This window comes from Anarhichas minor, unplaced genomic scaffold, assembly GCF_050575085.1.
Source record: "Anarhichas minor isolate MPS153535 unplaced genomic scaffold, ASM5057508v1 ptg000026l, whole genome shotgun sequence".
Classification (NCBI taxonomy): domain Eukaryota; kingdom Metazoa; phylum Chordata; class Actinopteri; order Perciformes; family Anarhichadidae; genus Anarhichas; species Anarhichas minor.
This window is the reverse complement of record NW_027466472.1, coordinates 18,808,829-18,829,679: the sequence shown is the minus strand read 5'-3', so window position 1 is coordinate 18,829,679 and position 20,851 is coordinate 18,808,829. Positions and strand designations below refer to the sequence as shown.

Sequence of the window (20,851 nt, the reverse complement as noted above, 5' to 3'; positions counted from 1 at the left end):
AGGGGAATCATTACGCGGGGACGTTGTACAAGGGCGTCATCCTGAAACAGGCCACCACGGCCCTGCGACGCTGTTTGGACAGCAGCTTGTGCCACACCATTTTCTTTGACTTGAAGGGATGCTCCGTCTAGAGAGAGAGAAAAAGCGTTGACCCAACAAATCCTCATTTTTGTAGCAAAAGCTTGTCAAGACAATGCATTCAATGTGTATACAGTCTGTGTATACAGTCATGTGTGTTTGCTCGCAGAGCACTTGAGCTTGTGTCCTTTACTCACCACCTCGATGTGGTAAAGGACAGCAGACACCTCTTGAACCCTTTTCACCACCTTCTCAGGGTCCTCAGCATCCTCAGCCTTTCCGGACAGCTCCTTATAAAGGGACATCTGCCAGCGCATAGCGGGGTCCTCCACCTGAAGCCAAAGGGCAAATATGTAGGCTGCGTGTTTAATTAAACCCTCGCAGGTGTCTGTATTGGCCTGAACCCCGGAATTGCCGCTTGCGGTTATTTTTACATTTTAAATATCTACTATCATCTTCAATATGTGAAATAATTAAAAGGTCTACTCACCTTGCCTTGCAGATGCAGATTGTTGTTCAAGAACTCCCTCACCTCTTCATCTGTGTCTTTCTACAAGGAAAGAGGCCGAGATTCAGGCGACACTCAGAATGTATTTGTTCATAAAGTTGACTTCGAACACTTCAAAGTACCAGTGAGTATCTGAGCTTGGCGAGGTTGATGAGCTCCTGGTCTGCCGGAGAGCACATGTTGAGGCCGATAGGAAGCATCTTTTTTAACGCTGCAACGATAAGGGAGGTCTGCACGGAGTAGCGATCCCCCCGCCGCTTCTTCTTGGTACGCTCCTGCTCTGAGCCTCCAGACTACAGACAGAAAGAAAAGTTCAGACCAATCCATCACTGTTCCACTTACAAGCCCCTGCACCTCACACATTTCCTTTTCAGAAAATATTTTTGTGACATCGGAAGCTTTCGAGAATTTTAGACAAATATTAGACAAAAAAAAACGACATAAGACTACTTCTAACACAAAACATAACAGAAAATGGACACAATGAGAAGCCAAGAACCAACTGTCGAGTAACATTTTACGCACAACATGCTGATGAAGTGAATCGACAAGTGAAAGTAATTATTCATCTGCTGAAATCGAACAACACGTTTTCTCATGAATATCAACTTGTGGTGGCGCTTCAGGTGCTTCACTGCTGCATCAGCTGCAGTCGATACACACAAAGCAGCCTCACTGTTAGTAGTGCAGTGGCCAGACAGGGCACATCCTGTCCACTGGACAGGACGCAGAATAGCACAAGTCTATGGGGGGGGGGGGGGGGGGCCTGGAGCTCTTCTCACACGCTCCTGTCCTGAGGCGGCCAGTGCTCATTACCAACTGTTGTCTGGCCTTTACAGCAACCCCTCTGCCCTCAGCGCAGTGTGCCTCTGTGGGTCCACACTGCTCTTTGGCCAGAGAGAGGCATTGTGATGATCAGGCAACAGAAGCTTACCACAGTAATGCCCATCTGATAGCCCAGGAGAGGAGGTTTTTCATATTCATCTTACAGCAACCACAAAAAGAAAAACATTAGAGACTCAACGATTTAACTTTTTAATGGTGTCAATGAATTAGATATGGAGGGGCGAGTCCAGTTAGTAAATGACTGGTGATGTCGAACTAGCTTCAGTTTCCCCTCCCCGACATACGCTGCTGATGGATCAAGCGAATGGTGACAGTGAAGAATGGTAATTTTTTTTGGGGGTGTAAACAGGTAGTGAAGACGAAGCCGATGATAATATTCAAAAGAGAAGAGTCCCCCTGCGCAGGAATCTTTACCACAAGAAGCTGAAAGAAATCCAAGCGTCAATAACAACATCTCAACATCACAGATGGCACAGTAGTGTGGGCTCCACAACTGTGTCCAACGGGGACGATCTGAAGGCAAACTGTTTATTAATCAACAGACAGGTAGGGGGTGATGGCGCTCAGCTGCAGGAGTGCACGCTCCAAAAAAAGACATACGCAGCAGCTCAGCCGAGCGCCATGAAACCTCTCAGGCCACTACGATCTACGGCAAAGAGCTTTCATCAAGCCGCTCCAGACCCCTACGCACACATATACACAAAGATAAGAACACACGCTCATGTCGCTAACACACGCCCAGTCACGCTCAACATCACTCAAATATGTCCCACTCACAGAAAACATTCATTACAGAAGCAGTTTCAACTAAATCTACATTTAAACATTATTATACCACCCATTGATCCGCATTATTGGAACATTGCTATTACTCGTGTTGTGAGTCTTCCACTGATAGTGTTTATAACCCTGTGTGCCTCTATGCACAGTATGTGTGTGAATATTGGGGTCTGTGTTTTAAGAAGTGTGGAGGTTCCATGGGAGCGCTTGATGAAATGCCTCCCAAAACTCTAGGGTGCCATGCGATCAGCACAGCGCTCGTGCACAAACACAGTCTAACCTCTCCATCTCCGGCCTAGAGGCCCAGCGTCCAACCCCGACACAGGATATAAGGAGAAAACACAGTTAGCAACACTCCTGCTACTACCTGAACACTATGTACTGCCACTTACATGGTCCTGGAAGAGGAAGAGGTATTAGTTATGTAAAGGCAGAGTACTCTAACAATTCTAGAAAAGGATTATTATTTACCTGACGTTCTCATCCATTTAAGGAAAGAAAGGAAATAACAGCTGAGAATGGCTTAAGAGGGGTTTCATTTAAAGTCTTACCCGCTTGGAATGGGTGGTGTTAGTGAAATATTAATTATTAGAGTTTGTGTTACAGCTCAAGATATGGAGTGAGTGAATAAAACATCTTATTGAGTAAAAGGCTATGTTCTTCTTGGCCATTTTGTCTGCATGTCCGCTCTCACCTTGCTCATCTTGCTCTTACTGTCAGCAGTCAGGAAGGACATGTTGTTGATCTCATTCATCACCACAAAGTTCTGCTCCTCCCTCTTAAAGTTCTGTAATGAATAACACAAAGAAAGGTGGTAGATGGCAAAGGACAGACACAATTCACCAAATAGAAAGAAGAAGAAAAAGACCACAGAAAACAGAGAGACTCACATGGGATTTGGACCAGAAAATGAAGACCTCTCCCACCATCCTGAAAAGCTCCTCAGCATCTGGGTCTGGACAGGTCAACCACCTCGCCCTGCAGGCAGAGACAGCAATGGATACATTCAAGCACTCGAATCAAAGTCTGCAAGTCCTGCTTAAGAGATGGGTATTCTGCAAACAAGTCAAATGCCTTATATATGTCCTTTTCACAGATAGGAGTTGAATTATAATATTGATCCGCTTAGAGTTGCAGACATGATTTCTATAAGCAGTTTCCACGGTATCTTTAAACTTGCTTTAGGGAACCACAAGCACCACCAACTGCAAATACTGAAAGTTTTCCCTTTTCGTATATATTGTACTTAAACATGCCCATGACAAGGCTGCTCAATATGGTTTCTTTTTTGTGCTCTTGGTCAGAAATAACCTGATCACATACATGATTTTTGTAAATGTACCTAGAATAATTTATCTAAATTAATCCAGAATAATGACTCTGCTTTGGTAGATATATTGTATTCCAGGTTTTCTATTTGTCTATTTAAAACTGTAATTTGATGAAGTCTGAAGCTTTGCCACTTGTCACCATGCTGATGAAGCACTGAACACTTATACATCTTTTTCAGTCAAAGACGTGCTTTAGTCTCCAAATTGAACACAGTAATAGTATTCTTAAAGAAAAACAATGCTCATTGATTGTGAGTCACTCAGGACAAAAGTGTCAACTAAATCTCAAACTGTGATACTAACGATATACAGCAATAATGCGTTTTACACATTTATCGTGTCCTCGTGAGTTCAGCTACCTGTTATTGTCCACGTAGCGGATGAGCAAAGGGTAGAGAGCATACAGGTCCCGACACAGCACGGCGAACTCGTCTCTGATGGTCCCGTTTTCGCTGTCCACCTCTATCTTGCCCTCCATCCGCAGCTGATCCTCCTCCGCCACCACCTTACCTGTGCGCTTCTTCAGCTTTTCCATGGTGGGGATGAAGTGGGATTTAAGCATCTCTGGTTTAGCCCTGCTGACGATAGGCTGGGCAAACACTGGACAAGGGGCGCACAGGAAACAGCAGTAAGAGTCTGCATGGTCTTCTCCAAATAGGAGATGAACAACATGTGAAAAAGAAGATGTCTCGCATCGCATTGAGAATCTTCCGCCCACTGACCTGCCAATCTCTTCATCCAGGAGGCCTCGTCTATACCCAGGTTGTTAACCACAATCTTCATGATGCTGCCCAGCAGCTGGTTCAGCTGCTCGGAGGTGATGGAGGTGCACAGCTGGCCCTCCATCTCGGGGAAGTTCTCCAGGCCCCTCTCCCACCAGCGTGGGAGGTAGTTACACAGCATGGGCAGGGTGATCTCAATCACGTGGGGCATTTCTGTGTAGCGAGCCCCGGACTCAGCCAAGTCATGGATCTCCTTCATCAGGACCTCCAGCTCTGGGATGTCCGTGCACAGCTCCTCCACTTGGTTGGGAAGACCCAGAACTGAAGACGGAGAGAGTAGACGGACGAAATAAAAGGTAGGGAAACAATTTATTATCAACCCAACTCTAGGGTAATGTTGTGCTGGGGAGGAAAACAAGGCGAAAACTCACGGGTTCTCTCTCTGGGAGTCTTGGTGGTATAAACAGAAAACATGTTGAACTCATTCAGCGATGGCTCAAGGAAGGCCACCGGCATAGCAGCTGCTAAGTGGGCCAGACACTCGCCAAGAGCTGGTCGCTGTCTGCAGAAGAGAAAAATAACACAAAATCTTTGAATCAATCTTTGAAAGCATGATATTTTTTCCCTGTTTAATGATCTTTACGCAGTTTTTCCTGTGAATGAAGGGAATCAGGATTGAGGGCGTGTGGATTTTGGGCCATTTAAATGATATTCACTTGACAATCAAATCCTATATAAAAGCAAATTGCTAAAGACACTTTCATAGATCCAGAGGTCTCTACTCACTTCTCTACATGTGGAGTCTTCACTGTGCCCAGAGAGTAGATACTGCACATCAAACGGTAGCAGGATATTTGCAGGTCGTCCACTGAGGATGCAGAGAAGAGAGGCATTGCATTAGCTATGAGTCAAGAGCCACAACGGGCGAGCCGTGACCCGTTAACTCAATGGAGAGGAGCGCTTCACTCACACATGACGTCATCCCCAAACTGGTGCTGAGCGATGTGGTCGAACAGTGAGGTGAGGACTGGCAGCAGGGCATTGGTGGTGTAGTTGATGTTCTGGGACACACCCTTAACCTACAGGAACACAGACACATGTACACATATCCGCTCAAAGGGAAGATGAACATGTACAAAAACAAAGCGGTTGGGAGCCGTCTCTCACCTGGTTCCGACTGGACACTTTGCCCAGTTTCAGATTCTCAACCATCTTCTCAATGTCATCGGCAGCGCTCTCAAAGAACTGGCGCAGGACGGCCTTGACAATCTCAGGGCCCGATTTCATAACGGTCCTTAAAGATGAGGACACAAAATATCATCATCTCGGATGTTTTGTTTCCATTTTCTTTCTGCCTGGGGTTTGTGTTATGGATAGATTGTGAGTTACCTGGCATCCAGCGATCGTGAGAGGATGTGCAGGCAGTTTACCACTGCGCCTGCATCTGTTCCTGAAAACAACAGCGCAAAGATGTGTTGTCAGAGACGTCCACTTTATAATAGAGCTCAATTTATTGTAAAGGAAAGATTTATTCATAGTCTTAAGAGTTAAGCACTCCACTAAAAACAGAAAGCACAAACAGTTACAGTAGTGCGTGTTAAAAACCAATGACCAAACTCAAAATTACATTAAAAACATTAATTTTGACTCATTACACAACTGAGACAACTTAAACACGTAATTATGAAACAGTTGAATCCTACATTGCTATAGTGTGCTATGCGCTCCATTTAAAACTTTACAGTTCGTCTGCAGTTCTGCATTGACTATCATGTAGTTGCCAGTGTCTAGTGACCGCTGGTTACATAAGAGTGGTGACTATTGGAGACGCATGGTGGTGAAGATGGAGAATGAGGTTAAAACACATACTGCCTCACATAAGATAAAATGTTGAATAGGCAAACCAGATTTATCTGAAAGATCCACATGTCCATGAAAACACGCACAGAAAACACATGAAGATCCCTCTTCATTCATCTCTTTTAATGCCACATGTACGGTCTATGTGTGCATGTATGAGAGTACCATAAGAAATGTCTTGATAAAATAATTAAAAGGCATCGCAGAGGTGAATTCTATATGTGGGAATGTTCCTTTGTTTTCTAATCACAGTAATGATGTTAACTTATAAATCACACAATGCTCAGGCAGTTTTTTGTCATATCCCTGCAGTTGTGGTCTTGAAATAAACAAGCAATGCAGTCCATTCTGAGCAGAGACTTTCAAAAAGAGGTCTTGAGACCAATCGAGTAATACAACACTGAAAAGTACAACTGTACAAACACCTGGGCCCAGATGTGTGAACGATGCATACGCACAAAAAGCATGCATACGGCACTTGGAATTTATAAAAGAAGAAAGTGCGGTGAGAATGTGCCTCACTGCTGGTGAAATGATAAGCTGGACATGAAATATAAGATGATGTCTCCTTATAGTGAAACATTTTGTAGGTTATTTTACAGTTTTACTGATGTTTTATAATTTTTGCGATCTACACAGCATTCTGTAAAATGTCAATCTGAGGCATCCAAGCCATCATCTCAGTTAATGATCCTTTAGCTTTGTCCTGAATCATGAAGCTCTTTGTAAAGTTGATTTCAAGATGAGCTCAATGAATTAGTCATTGATCACCTGTGAGGTGTTTAATAATGAAGACTGACGTATCACCACGATGATTGTTTTCAGATACATGTGATAAATGTAAGGTATTTGCGCTATAAATAGTCATAGCCGTGTGTAAAGGTCGCAGGTAACTGGAGAACCTTGACTTGCACTACTTTGCCGTTCTTCTCATTGACGGATGTAATAAGTGGTGGAGCAGGCTCAAGAATTACTCCATCCATTTATGGCTACTCGTATGAGAACCAGTGAGGCTTGTGCACGTGAGTTCAGTCCCACAACGATTGAGATTTATAAAACACAATCAGGCTTATGAGTGGCTTCATAAATCTGACGAATAGAATGCATATTCATATTTCTGCTTTTGTGTATACACAGAGTTTTAGTTGTGAATCTACGTAGAGTTTCATGAATCTGGTTGCAGGAAAAAAAAAAAATCAAAGCCAAGCAGAAGTTGAGCTTAAGACAGAGCAGACGAGTAGATCCAGTAATCAGTAAGGGAGGGATGAGAGTGTGGGGAGGACAGAGTGTGTGATACAATGTACGGAATAACATCATGACATATATAAATGGGACGGTAGGAAGGAAGAGGAAGTGAAAAACAATTCAGAAACAGAGGGACAGAGATGGTGAGAGGGCATAACGCCACCATGCAGGTTCCTTACCAAAAAGAGAAACTCTGTGCCTCACCAAAGCCCCCAACTTACAGAAGATACTGAGGTCGGAGGAGAAAAAGAGGAGAAGGAGGGAGAACGGTAGAGGGAAACAGGGCAGGAAAGATGTTTGAAGTGACACAGAAAGCAAAAGGGAGGTCAAGGATTTTTAACTGGATATTGCACAATAGGAGAGAGATGGAGACACAGGGAAGAGGGCCGACACGGTCACAGTAATGTACTAGAGGAAAGCTAGAACAGATCATTCAGACAACATACCAGTCTTTGCTTTTTTTTGCACATACCTTGCAATCATCTCCTTCTCCTTGTTGGAGGAATGCCCTCCACTACCCAAGACTTTAGCGGGAGTGGAGAGGAAGTACAGGCAGTGGTTTTTGAAATATTGATTGACCAGCGGCAGGAGGATCTATAAAAAATAACCAGATGAAATATGAACTGCAGAAAATAACTACCGAAGAAACACATCATCATGCCATTAAACAGGCTCCATGTTTCTGTGTTCATGAACAGGATGGCGACTACAAACCAACATTTCTGGCAACAATTACATGTATTTCACCAAGACTGGATCCCTACACGGGTTAGCTTCTGTACAGTTTCTATGCAGCATCAAACGGCTCACCTTGGCAAAGAATTTGATCTCTTGTTCATGTGGTGACTTCTCCACTCTACCACTGCTGACCACGGCCTCTGTTCAAAAAAAACGGAATTAAAATCAAGACAGCCCTCAAAAGGTGCATGTTGATTAAACGGTGCGCAGTTAAAAGTTAGAAGTCTCTCAAAGCACAGTACCGAGATGAGCAATGAACTCCTGGGCGATGTCCATCCATTTAAGGAGCTTCTGGAGGAAGCCGTAGGCGAAACGCTTCTCAATGGAGGAAATGTCCTGCTCCATGTCCTTCAGTCCCCTGAAGAGAGAGGAACAATGAAATATAGAGAGAGGGGGACACATGGACAGAACTGGGTCGTTCCTGTTATGCAGCAACATTTCTGTCCCCGTGAATTAATACGTTACATTTTCTTTAAAACGTGTCAAATATTTATAATAAAATGTCTTAAATTATAGCTGTTGTTCGCTTGTTTTTACCATTTTACTTCATTTACTGTGTGTCTCTGAAGTAATCTCATCGTTGTTAGTCATTTCTCACGTTCAAAAAAAAAAAAGAAAAGACGACGACACTTGGGAGGGATCTCAAAGGTGTAAAGTTGGGTGAGCATACATGTTTCATGGGGTTAATCTGTTTGTCACACTCAATAATTTCCATCCTGTTCGGCTAAATTATGAAGAAGGTTATATCTGATATAGGCCTAGTTATAAAAGTTCTGTTTATGTTTAGATGGCTAGCTCGCTAAATCTAGATCACTCACAGAGCTAAGGCTAACTCAGCTCAAACTGTTTCACCCTGTCAGGTCTACAGACCAATACAAACCAGTAACAGTAACTATTATTTGAGCGCCATAGATTGTTCCTATGTAATGCAAAACGCATGAAAAATCTCTTTATGTGTTCCTGCACAACAGGGAGGACCCTGCTATCAGAGGAAACCGTTCTATGTTCTATCCATCTATGCTCTAATCTTCAATGAACTGGTGAGAACATCCTGCTTACCTCGTCACAGCATATCCATTGAGCTGCAGGAACTTGAGCAGGTCCTGGGCCTTCTCCCTGTCCCTGGCCTTCTCCTTAGCCGTCAGGGTGTCATACGGCACGAGCAGAGGATGGGTGCCACCACCTAACAGAGGTCATTTATGGACTCAACAGACTGCAAACTAGCAATGATCACTAAAAACAAACTCCTCAGATTATGATGTGTCATAGAAAACCCCTCTTACCTTTGGACTGTATCTCTAGCTTCTTCTTCCTGCCCCAGGTGTTGTGGTAGTTCTCAGCCAGCTGCTCGGCCATAGACTGCACGGTGAGGGTGACAACATTATATAGTCAGGCTCCTGACAGTCCAACCAAACTATGAGACCTACAGTTACCTGTGCTGTGACAGAAAGATACGCACCTGTAGCTCTCTGGACAGGGCCATTCCTGCGATATCAATTGGCTGAGGGTTGTAGCCGTGACTGGGATCATAAGTGGCCTGAAGACAGAAAACACATCATACAGAGATGTGGTTCTCCGTGTGAGGTTTAGGGACCTCTAGAGGACTCCAGGAGGTTCCCACAAAAAGAGAACTGCTTTCATTTCACCATTGTTTCCCTCATTTAAGTATGCACAAGTGCAGAAGGTTTAAGAATACTGATTTCAATGGGTCAACAGATAGGTCGGATTATTTTCACCCCTTTTTTTAGACCTGGAGGGACAGCCAAGTTTTGACATTATCACAATATTCAAGTCAATTTTATTTATATAGTCCAATGTCACAAATCACAAATTTGCTTCAGGGGCTTTACAGTCGGTAAATTAGACACGTTCTGTCCTAAGACCCTCAGAGCAGATAAGGAAAAACTCCCCAAAAGAAACCTTAAACAGGGAAAGAAAACAATGGAGGAAACCTCAGGAAGAGCAATTGAGAAGGGATCCCTCCCACAGGAAAGACAGGCGTGCAACAGATGTCGTGTGTATAGAGTAATATAATCAAATTACAACATAGGCAACTCATATGACAAATGACACATATATCAGAGCATGTATGAATGTATGAAAAGACGATACAGGAGGATGTTAAGCAGCTTCCTGGTGTCACCAAACAGATGGAGTCACGCAACCTCCTCACCGCTATGGAAAGAGGACAGGCTACACAAAGAAAATGTGGCTTTCCAGAGCCACTTACCACTTATGATTCCAAAAAGGGAACAATAAGTACGGAACAAAAATCCATCTCAAAGTCAATTCATTTCCCTTCAGGAACAACGTATTCTAATACCGAGTGGCGTTTTCACTCCTCTCTCTTTTACCTGAGCAGTTTGGGAGATCTTGCGTGTGGCGGCCTTCTTCTCCACTTCTCCCTCCCCGTCCCTGGCTTTATCCAAGGTCCACTCCCAGGCCAGCATGGCTTTGACGGATTCTTTGATGGGCCAACGATAAATCTCCTTGTCCTGAGAAACAGAGAGAAGAGGATTTGGAAATGAACAGTGAGCCTGTCAACAACACACTGTATTCAGAATGTGGTGAATCAGAGATGAGATGTTCATGGCTCAGGAATACTTGTTTAATCCTTCTTGGCTAAAGTTCAGTACCCGAGTGCAGATGATCAGGATTCAGAGCAGACAGAAGAATCATTACCTTTTCAGAGAAGGTTTTGTACGGCCGCAGCATTGAGTGAGACTTAGCGTTCTCATCCAACGCCTCTCCGTAGGTCCAGTTGTTCTGAATCTGAAAATAGATTTAACCATTGAGATAATTAATACAAAGTGCAAAACGATTTCAAAAAGACAAACGGGCACTTCCATGTCTGCTGATTTACATGTTTGGTAACTGACCTTCTCAAAGGCCCATCTGTCATGAGTGTGCTCTGCAAACTTGTTGATGAAGGCATCCAGCCTCTCTGGGATGATGGTGCTGTGAATAAGTTATATTCATATTTAGTGTGAGGTCATGAACACCAGCCACTATTAAACTTGTGGATTACGTATGTAATTCCCTGTTCGTGCTTAGGTCACGTCACCTCAGCTGTCTTCCTCACAGTTAACTTCTTTTTATTTTTTATTTTGAAAATGAGGCGTACACCCAAGGCGTGAGAAATCACATCAAATTGCACAAAAAAAGTTTTTCTTCAAGGTAACCTGCGGTGAATATTTGATTATACAAATGCTCACTGTGTAAAGTATTCCTTTAAAGAACAATAAGTATTGGAACTTGTGTGAACTATTTGTGTACTGTCTTGCATTTCTCTGCTCACTTGGTGGTCTCCACTGGTTTGGGGTCGAAGTTGCCTTCAGCATCCACAGAGGCCTTCTTCTCCACGTGAGAGGAGTAGGTGGCATCCACGTAGTCGGGCGGGATGGCTCCTGCTATAGCGCAGAGGCAGGGCATGGCGATCTTGAAGAGCTCTGCGTCGTATTTCTGGAATTTCAGGATGACAGCGGAGACGTCATGTTGATAATGACACAAGCTTTCAACCTGCGCGATCACACTGGTTTGACCACTGTGCGTGGACACCAAGAGATTCCTCTCTCACCTTGTGCGCCAGAGACTCAAAGATTCCCCAAAAGAGTTTACGAGACAGATGCAGCTCCTCCTCTGAAGTCACCCCGAAATTAGCCCATCCGTTAGGCAAGCAGTAGTACTTCCAGCAGCGCTCATAGTGATTGGTCAACAGCTGAAACAATTAAATTACAGATCGAAATAAAATATATCTTTAATACATGGTATTCCCAAGAAAGCTATTTACTGGTAATTACTGTATGTAACAACTGAACAAGAAAATGCAATAATCACTGTGATGTAATGCATACATTATTGTGTTTGAATTGATTGTTTGTTAAACACAGATTGGGTGTATATATATATATATATATATATATATATATATGGGATATGTAGCATTTCTTTTTGTTTCTATAAAAGTTCTAATAATATAAGTTTTCATTGTTATAAAATGAAATGAAGCAAATACAATAGAATTAAATGGCAGGCCAACCTTGAGAGGCATCTTTGCATATTCGTTGAGGATGGGCACATCAAATACCAGCCGTCGAAGCAGATGCTGCAGCATGGAGGGTCGAAGGTACCTGTGAACGTCATCAAAATGCTTCATGAGGAATCGAGCTGTTTGGAAATGGATGTTGTTTCTTTCGTGGGTTCTATATTATTGCGAAATATGTTTAGAATTAAATATTTTTATTGTTAAAAGAGTTGGGTACCGATCACATTTGAACCAATATCTGGAATTCGGTACGCCTACCCAGTGGTGCTACGGTACTTTACTCTCTCTGTAATACCAAAAACGTAGTTTTAGTTGTAAAGTTTAGTTGAATTCTGTACCCAACCCTAACTATGGGTTGGGTGGGGGTTGGTACTGACTTGCAGAGCGACATGAGGCACTCCTCGATGACGTCCCTCTGAGCCTTGGTGAGGGCTCGGCCGCGGGACAGGCGGTAGATGGTGTGGAGCATGGAGTCGATCATGATGGCCCGGTGGTCCGTCCCAGCAAACAACGGGGCGCACTTGGTGAGCAGAGGCAACACGGCCGAACAGAGGTAGCGGTTCAGGGCCAGGGCCATTTCAGTCGTACTGAATGACACCTGGAATCACAGAGGTAGACAGAAAAACCATTTGTACCCTGTGTAATACTTTGGAGACGGATGGAGTAGTAAGTGACATCTCTTTGCTGTATCGCTGTGTCTTTTTAAAGTCACCGTGTCCAGAGAGGCTGCAGCTCTCATGTCAGGCAGGAAGCCAACCTCCAGCACATGAAGCATGAAGTCCTGGTTCTCGATACCGTACACTCTGTCGAGGAACAGCACCATGGAGGCCTTGTGGTCCGGCACAAAACTGGCGGACATCTTAGGCTCAATGATCTGCCCGTCTGCGGCTTTGGACAGAAGAAATCAGATGCAGGAGAATAACAAAATGTGCCCAAATAGTGCACACTTGCACAGCGCGTCCATACATGACTCCAACTTAGTGTCTTACCTTTTCCAAAGGCAGGAATCTGGACGGATAAGCTGATGACTCCCACCAGATCCTCTATGGGCACCAGAGACCTCAGGATGGCCCTGATTCTGAGAGCTTCACCTTTGCCTGCTTGGATCACCTGTAGACGTGAACATTTACGACACACTGTGTGAGACCAACCGCCGCTCTGAGCCGAATCGCCTTGGAGGCTCAAGAGAAATCAATATTGTGAAAAGCCGTTCTACTCACATGCATCTCGGGGGCGCAGCGACCCAGCAGATCGATGAGGGCCGAGTAGAAGGACATGATGGCATTTCCCAGATGGACACGGTTCTCCTCCTGCTGTTCCTCACCACCGAACCTGCCAATCAAGAGAACATGATAGCATAGCTTTATAATAATGTCCATTAAATCATTCATCTAAATTGTTATTTGTTGAGTCAAACGGTGCAGCCCGTATCACATCTACTGTGCCAACAAGGGATGTTTGGTTCATTTTGCATTTGTTAGCCCGACACTCATTAACCGATGACTAACTAAAAAAAACTAAAAAAAACGTGACATAAAAGAGGTGTTTTCTTTTTACTCCGGCGCTTCACTGTGTAAAGGGTTAAAAAAAAAGTTCTCTTGGTGGTTAACCTTGTGCCGACACTTACATGAAGCGTCTGTCTTTTTTGACAGTGGGTCCGTCCCTCGCCGGGTCCTCTGAGATCTTGATGGCCTCCTCCATGGCAGCCAGCAGACCATTCCCGCCCTCTCCTCTCAGGGCCGGGCCGAAGCACTCGGGCCGCCGGATGAGCAGACGCACCACGACGTTGGCGTTCTCCTCCACGCTCTCTCCTGTGAAGGGCGTGCGAATGTCAGTGAAGGTTACAGTCAACTCAAAGCAACAAATGCAATCGGTACATGGAGGGTTGCTGACCGTTAACAAAGACAGCAAAGCGGAGGAAGTCCAGGTATCTCTCTCCTCCACAGGGGTTCCAGCCGATGTCAGGGTAGCCCTTCGAGAGGAGCATTGGACACATCTGCAGGCCGCAGCCCGCCAGGTATGTCACCACCTGCATCACCACGCATGTGAGGAGACACAGAGAGAGACGGTGAGCTAACAAGGCCATTCGTGCGTTTCTTTCTTGTCGTCTTTTTTGATTTTTCTCATACCATTTCCAGGTCCTGCTCTTGTAGAGCCAAGGCCAGCTCATTGTTGTCAATGCAAGAAGCCGCAGCCACATCCAGAGGTGTGGACCCACGCATGCCTGCAAATGTAAAACAAGGAAGACTGCATTTGTTTGTTCTTTGCTTAAGATACAGGCTAGTCATTCTATCTTGTTCTATATGTTTTCTACTGTCAGGGGAAACTGTCACAGGGCCGCTGATTATGAAAAAAGCTTAGAATCTATTCTTTACTTCTTTTTTTTTTTACATAGTTTTCAAATAATCAACAACCAATGAATCCCTATTTCTAAATAAAATCTGGAAGAGGTTGCTCTATGTACAGTACAGTCAACAGTGTAATAGCGGGTACTGACCCAAGCCGATGCCGCTGTTCTGCAGCAGGTAGCTCAGATGGTCAAACATGGAGCGCTGGTTCTGTCGGCTGATGCGACAGAAGTAGCACAGGAAACGACAGCAGTTGGTCACCATTTGGGGGAATCGAATCTCCTGGAGAGGAGTGGTGAAAAGATCAGGTCAGTCTGTAGTTAATTCAAATGTCCAACAGGACAATTATACCGGTTAGACTGAGTAAGAAGATAAACTAAGACTGAAAATCATCTCCGTTACCTTTGAGTCTCCTCCTCCACCCAGCACATTGACCATCACTTCCATGACAGTCTCATGCATACCAAGAGCTCTCATCAGATTGGGGTGTTGGTAGAACACCTTGTTGTTCATGATGTTCCTGAAAGAATAACAACAAAATATTTTCTGGTTAAATTCTGATGAAACATTGGAAAATAATTGCAGATTGAGATTTTAGGGCGGGATATGCCTGGAGCTTCTTTTTGTTGTTGAAAGTCTTTATTTTGGGGCAGTAGCTTAGATCACTAAATATCAGCCCAGGGGTAAATATTCTTTCTTCTGCCGTCCACAATTTTTCAAAATTGGGTAACTTTGTACATTTTGGGAAAGGTAGAGTGTGCACGCATAAGCAATGAAAAAAATCTGTCAGGGGGGTGGGGGGGGGGGGGGACTTAGAGATTGGAATAGAAGTCGATGAGGTTCGCTGAGCTGAAACAACGTCACAGGGTCATTTACATATCTGAACCACTTGTTCCAAATTTGAATAAACACACTTTTCTGAAGACGAATAGAAAAGGTAATCCTTTCCATAACATAGATGTCATTTACTATATCTATCCACTCCTGTATCGTGGAGGGGTTCAGGAAGCAGCCAGCGCCCTGTGAGCGCTTTTTTACAAGCGGTTATTAAAATGCCAAACATGTATTCATCTGGACGCCTTGCTTGAAAATCTATTTTTCCTAAAGATAATGTAGAAAATGACAGCGGGCAGGTCAGTTAGGTATGCTTTTTAATGCTTTGTAAAACTCTGCCCAGAAAGGTTTTATCACTGGAAACTCCCAAAATATATGCTAGTGATTAGCTTCCCGAGACCCACACCGTCTCCAGCATGTGGCATCGCCTCCAGCAAAATGTGCTTTCTGCTTCGGAGTAATAAAGAAACGAATAACACACTTCCACCCAAGTTCCCCCCACATGTGAGAGTTGGTGCATTTCCACTGATGTACACACATCCAACCAGTCCTCATTTGACATTAAGAGGTTACCTTCTCTTTCACATTTTGCTATAACATATTCTGCAGTGTAGGGTCATTTTGTCATAAGGCCTTTATAGAATCTAGAGAAATCACCCTTGTTTGAATGATTTTGGTAGGCACCAAAAAATATTTTAAATATTGGAGCATCATGGTAATGTTATGTTCAAAATGATTGCGTATCTGGAGGTAAATATATTATAATTGTTATGAAATAGGATATCAGAACAATGATATCCATATCACATGTGCCATCTTGATCACAACTACTGACGCATGAGCTCATACTGACCCGATGCTCTGGATCATGAGCCGCTCCTCCTCCGGGCCCATCTGGACAATGAGCAGCGACCGGATCTGCCCCAAGCACTCGAGTAGGTCCATGGTGTCCTGAACGGACACGGCATTGATGGCGTAGGCTTTGGGCAGCGCTCGGATCAGTTCGCCGAGGCCGTCGTACTGCCGGTGGAGCAGGCTGAACATCAAGCGCACCAGCTCGGGGTTCTGAATGAACGACTCCTGGGCCCAGTGGATCATGGTGTGGGAGATCAGTTCCTGAAGGGAGCCTTATTGGAGTGGACACAAACAGGTGCAGTGTGTTTGTTATGTAATATCATCTGTTGGATTGTTATGGATTAATAAAAGGCTGATTTTGAAATATTTTTGGGATTGAAGTTGCCAATTAATCAAGTCCGTCAAATATCATTCGGCTGCTCCTCTTACTGGGCTTTGCTTCCTCCTCGACCTCCGGCTTTTCCTCCTCCTTCTTCTTGCGCAAGCTCCTGATCTTATCGACCAGACTGACGAGCATGCTCCTCAGCGAGGAGTCCACCTCCTCTTCCTCCGTCTCCTCCTCAATATGTATGCCTGAGAGTGAAATGGGAATTCAGCACTAAAGGCCCAACACACTTAAATATGAAAAGTCATCCACACCTGCAGAGTAAAAAAAACAAAAAAACACGCAGGCTCTTTAAAGGACTTCTCACCGCAGTGAAGAAGGAGGTCATTGTGGAACTCTGCCAGAGTGTCCCGCACCTCCTCGGGCACTGGACTGATCTCATCCTCTGGACTGTGCTTAAAGTTGGTCAGCAAGAGAACCTTGAAGAGGAACACAGTAAGATAACCCCATCAGCATATTTAGCCCCTTCTCGTTTTGAATGAGGCATTTCATTTCATACATTTCCAAAGTTTTCTTAGGGTTAAAATACAGAACGTTAATAACTCTGGTTCATCGGTACCTGGTCCTGTGGTGGTGAACGGAACTCGCGGGTCTTGCGTGCAGTCTCAGCAGCCGACATGGTGAAGGCTCTCATTAACAGGCTGTAGCGAACGCGTTGGTTCTTCTGAATGTCGTTGACGAACTGGTCGGAGTAGGCCACGATGCCCTCCACTCTGTGTCGCAGCTCGCAGTCACAGAAGTACTGCAGCAGTGTGCACATCTGAGAGAGGTAGAGGAGATGGGACGAAGAGTTTAAGCTGTAGAATATGTACAAATTTAACAGATATTGTAAGGATGTGAATACTGTGCAGATGCATACAGATGAATAGCAGTGTTTGAATATAAAATATAGTGACCTGCAGTTTGACAGACTCCGGTAACTTCATCTGGAGCAATCCTTCCTCCAGACCCTCCTCTTCATCTTTCACTTCTGCCTCCACTGCCTCGATCTCCTTCTCCTCCTCTGCCTTCTCTACATCCACCTTTACTCCTTTGGCTTCTCCCTCCTCCTTCTCCTCCACCTCTCCTTCCTCCTTAGACTCAGCATCCGCCTCCTTATGCTCGCCTCCTAAATCTTTCAGCTCCTCTTCCTCGTCACCGACCCCTTCATCCTCGAGGTCGGCCTCAGCGTCCTCCTCTTCCTTTGCTTCATCGGCAGCTCCACCCTCCTCAGCTTTCTCTCCCTCCTCCTCCTCCACCTCCTTTCCACTGAAAACATTTGGATCGATCATCTTGAGGATGTGCTTCGTGTCCTCATCGTTGAAGATTCCCATCATGAGCAGCGTACTGATCAGCTTCAGGATTGGGACGAAGTGGAACTCCACGCTGCCTCCTACTGGATCCCGCATGGCCTGGCTCCCATCCAGCACGGCCTCTGTTAACATGCTAATCGCCCTGGTCTTCAGCTCCTAAAGGGGCAATGATAAGAATATCAGCAAAATGCAACTAAAGTTTCATTACATTTTTCCAACGCAACCCATCTCTTGTCTCTTACCTGCAGGGGGAAAACAGGACTCATGGTGTACAAGTCAGGGTCCATGCCGACGAAGTTGATGGACGAGAAATGCAGCTTGGGCCGTAAGCAGGTGGTTAGGCCGACACCGGGGAGAGAATGGGCCTTCTTCGCATCAGGATAGAGGTGGATGCTGAGCGTCTCTGCAGACATGGGGACGATAAACTCCCTGTTGGTGCCCAGGCGTGCCCGCTTGGCCGACTCCAGGTGGATGCTGATGAGCAGGTCGTAGTAGCCGCTGCGGAGGGGTCCGGGCAGGTAGGTGTTCTCGGTGGAGTAGAAGAGCTGGGACTCATCCACGTGGCTACACAGCGCGTGGGCCACTCGGTTGTTGCCGAGTGCACACACGGCGCAGTAGAGCATGAGGGTGTGGTAGTGGAACTTCATCAGATCCTGACGCTCCGACAGCTCCAGGATGTCAATACACCTGAGAGACAAGGACAGACTCAAGGATCAAAACTGATCATGGTGAGCAATCATCAAAACCCTGAGAAAGAAAATATAATAACCTGCTAATTTCCCCCCCTATAACTAACCCGCTGCCAGGGCTACCATCTCTGACCTGTTCTCCTCTGGGATGTGCAGAGCCATCATGATGAGAGGCTCAGTACACTCCACCATCCAGCCCAACCTCTCGCTCACTCTGCCCACCTCCGGGTTGAGGAAGTGATTGGGCATACGACTCCAGATAACCGGGGTCAGCATCTGGACATCCAGCCTGGGAGGGCACTGGGGGACCGGGTTGTTACGCTCGCTGTGGAACATGGCGGCTGAGATGGGCATGATGTTCTGAGAGGGAGAAAGAGCAAGAGGGTAGGAAGTATAGATGATCATAGAGAGAGAAAAAACAGTGAGACTTTAAAAAGGAAGAAAGCGAGAAAACGCGCCAACTAAACAAACGCAAGAAATAAAAGAATGGGGCTTTTTAGATGTAGGTTCAAACTATAATTTCTGGTTAGCAGAGACTCGTCAGCAGTGTAGTTCCATGCACTTTACTGATACATCTTATAATTACACATATTAACATGAAAAAGAAAAGGTACATTTCACTTCTTTCTGTCGCTGCACACGTTCTCTTTCCTTTTGATCACATATGCACGCTTAGATCTTTTCTCTGCGTTTCTATATCTTTCCAGCTACCTTTCCGTACGTCTAAAATATATATGATTGCATTAATGTGATACATTGTCCAACATGTTAAAAGGGTCGAGGGTCGGCCGGCACGATAAACCGCCAACGCAAGTTGGACCCAAGTTATGACGTCGACCTGAATGAGGTATGAGAGGAAGTAGGCGCGAAGACATATTTTGAGCAAGAAAGTTGGAGAAGCTGGATCGGAAGAGAAAAAAAGATGACTCCCGTGTTTCGGTAGTGTGTGAGCAAAAGTAGTGCCGTACCTTGAGTTTGCCCAGCTCCAGCTGCACCATGTTCTGATTGGAGGGCTGAACGAAGACGGCAGGGAACAGCTTGGTGTTGGGCTCCACCTGAAACAAAACATCTCTGGCTTTACAGCTCCACAGTGCAAAATAACTCATCCGAGATACAAATACAAATACAAATACAAATACACACACACACACACACACACACACACACACACACACACACACACACACACACACACACACACACACACACACACACACACACACACACACACACACACACACACACAATACCGTCTAGCCTTTCCTTACCTGGTAGAAGGCGTTGATCTCTTTTCCGTTGGCTGTAAAGGTCATGAGGCCTGTTGCCAGGTCGACCAAGCAGCCAATCACCATGTCCTCCTGGCTGAAGTGGGTCTGCTGATTACTGACCAGGTCTCCTCCCCACACCATGTAACAGTTACTGTGCTTCATGCTGCAGAGAAACAGCAAACACTACGGTAAACTCATCTTGTTTTCTTTGATATGGCAGCTGACACATTATGCAGATGACCCGAAGTGCTCAGTTACAACACAGACAGACAACAACAAAACAAAGGGGAGAATTAGTTAAGTTGAAACAGGGTTTCCCCTCCATCCTCCAGCAGCTAAATGAGCTGCCTCTCGTCTCGAGGACAGAGAACTTATAATACTGTAATACGTATAAGTCTGTTTGCACAATTTAAAGTCTGCAAATGAATCGGGCCTTTCAACAGGAGAACCAATTAAAAGCTTATAACTTCCCTTTTTAACCAAAGTTAGTAGCTACTTCTCCCTTCAAAACTCTATTTAGATAACTTTCAAGATATTTTTCTTAATAACAGACCATTTACTGTTCACTTTCTTGTACACACACAATGGACTGCACAGTGCACACCAATAAAATGTGGAAACTTCCAGCTTTGGGGCTTCAGTTGCCTGATTATTATTGTGAATAATCAGAGCTGCACCACTTTTCCAGCACATGATTGGTGAACATAAAACAGTCCCGTCTCCTCATCCAGTGTTCTTTCTTGACAATGCGTCTTTAAAGCTATGAAATAGAGTGCTGCAGGGATGATGTGTTTTTGTAGGGCAACTCAAGGAGTTAGCGTCGCACTGGTTCTCTTGACAAAAAGCCAACGCAATTTTTCTGATGGATTTTAGATCATTGCAGAAAATAAACTCTGTGGCAAACACAATTTTATGATACTTACACGCTTTGAGCAGCGAGACAATCTGAACACCACTTTTATGATTTTTTTGAAGGGTGAATGCAATCACCAGAAGTAAAACACATAGTAGAAAGAGACATGTTTTT

General features: G+C 44.8%; 1 protein-coding gene across 1 annotated transcript in view; it reads right to left on the bottom strand.

The window, feature by feature from the left end:
* Positions 1-20,851, bottom strand: part of ryr1b (ryanodine receptor 1b (skeletal)) — a 73,996-nt gene that overhangs the window by 24,427 nt on the left and 28,718 nt on the right. The window contains exons 32-77 of the mRNA XM_076100610.1: positions 19,825-19,987; positions 19,525-19,611; positions 18,690-18,916; positions 18,110-18,554; positions 17,780-18,023; positions 17,472-17,641; positions 17,135-17,335; positions 16,883-16,994; positions 16,620-16,763; positions 16,189-16,462; positions 14,904-15,021; positions 14,651-14,783; positions 14,283-14,377; positions 14,047-14,182; positions 13,781-13,964; positions 13,374-13,485; positions 13,143-13,263; positions 12,866-13,035; positions 12,531-12,751; positions 12,148-12,238; positions 11,686-11,826; positions 11,407-11,570; positions 10,988-11,066; positions 10,791-10,880; positions 10,463-10,603; positions 9,568-9,645; positions 9,392-9,467; positions 9,168-9,291; positions 8,351-8,466; positions 8,181-8,248; positions 7,843-7,964; positions 7,550-7,599; positions 5,655-5,715; positions 5,433-5,559; positions 5,236-5,344; positions 5,052-5,133; positions 4,697-4,827; positions 4,266-4,586; positions 3,903-4,143; positions 3,103-3,190; positions 2,907-2,999; positions 2,493-2,507; positions 709-879; positions 569-628; positions 276-410; positions 15-127 (exon numbers count right to left, since the gene is read on the bottom strand). Of these exons, the coding sequence (XP_075956725.1) occupies positions 15-127; positions 276-410; positions 569-628; positions 709-879; positions 2,493-2,507; positions 2,907-2,999; positions 3,103-3,190; positions 3,903-4,143; positions 4,266-4,586; positions 4,697-4,827; positions 5,052-5,133; positions 5,236-5,344; positions 5,433-5,559; positions 5,655-5,715; positions 7,550-7,599; positions 7,843-7,964; positions 8,181-8,248; positions 8,351-8,466; positions 9,168-9,291; positions 9,392-9,467; positions 9,568-9,645; positions 10,463-10,603; positions 10,791-10,880; positions 10,988-11,066; positions 11,407-11,570; positions 11,686-11,826; positions 12,148-12,238; positions 12,531-12,751; positions 12,866-13,035; positions 13,143-13,263; positions 13,374-13,485; positions 13,781-13,964; positions 14,047-14,182; positions 14,283-14,377; positions 14,651-14,783; positions 14,904-15,021; positions 16,189-16,462; positions 16,620-16,763; positions 16,883-16,994; positions 17,135-17,335; positions 17,472-17,641; positions 17,780-18,023; positions 18,110-18,554; positions 18,690-18,916; positions 19,525-19,611; positions 19,825-19,987 (6,444 nt within the window). The remainder of the gene's footprint in view (positions 1-14; positions 128-275; positions 411-568; positions 629-708; positions 880-2,492; positions 2,508-2,906; positions 3,000-3,102; positions 3,191-3,902; positions 4,144-4,265; positions 4,587-4,696; positions 4,828-5,051; positions 5,134-5,235; positions 5,345-5,432; positions 5,560-5,654; positions 5,716-7,549; positions 7,600-7,842; positions 7,965-8,180; positions 8,249-8,350; positions 8,467-9,167; positions 9,292-9,391; positions 9,468-9,567; positions 9,646-10,462; positions 10,604-10,790; positions 10,881-10,987; positions 11,067-11,406; positions 11,571-11,685; positions 11,827-12,147; positions 12,239-12,530; positions 12,752-12,865; positions 13,036-13,142; positions 13,264-13,373; positions 13,486-13,780; positions 13,965-14,046; positions 14,183-14,282; positions 14,378-14,650; positions 14,784-14,903; positions 15,022-16,188; positions 16,463-16,619; positions 16,764-16,882; positions 16,995-17,134; positions 17,336-17,471; positions 17,642-17,779; positions 18,024-18,109; positions 18,555-18,689; positions 18,917-19,524; positions 19,612-19,824; positions 19,988-20,851) is intronic.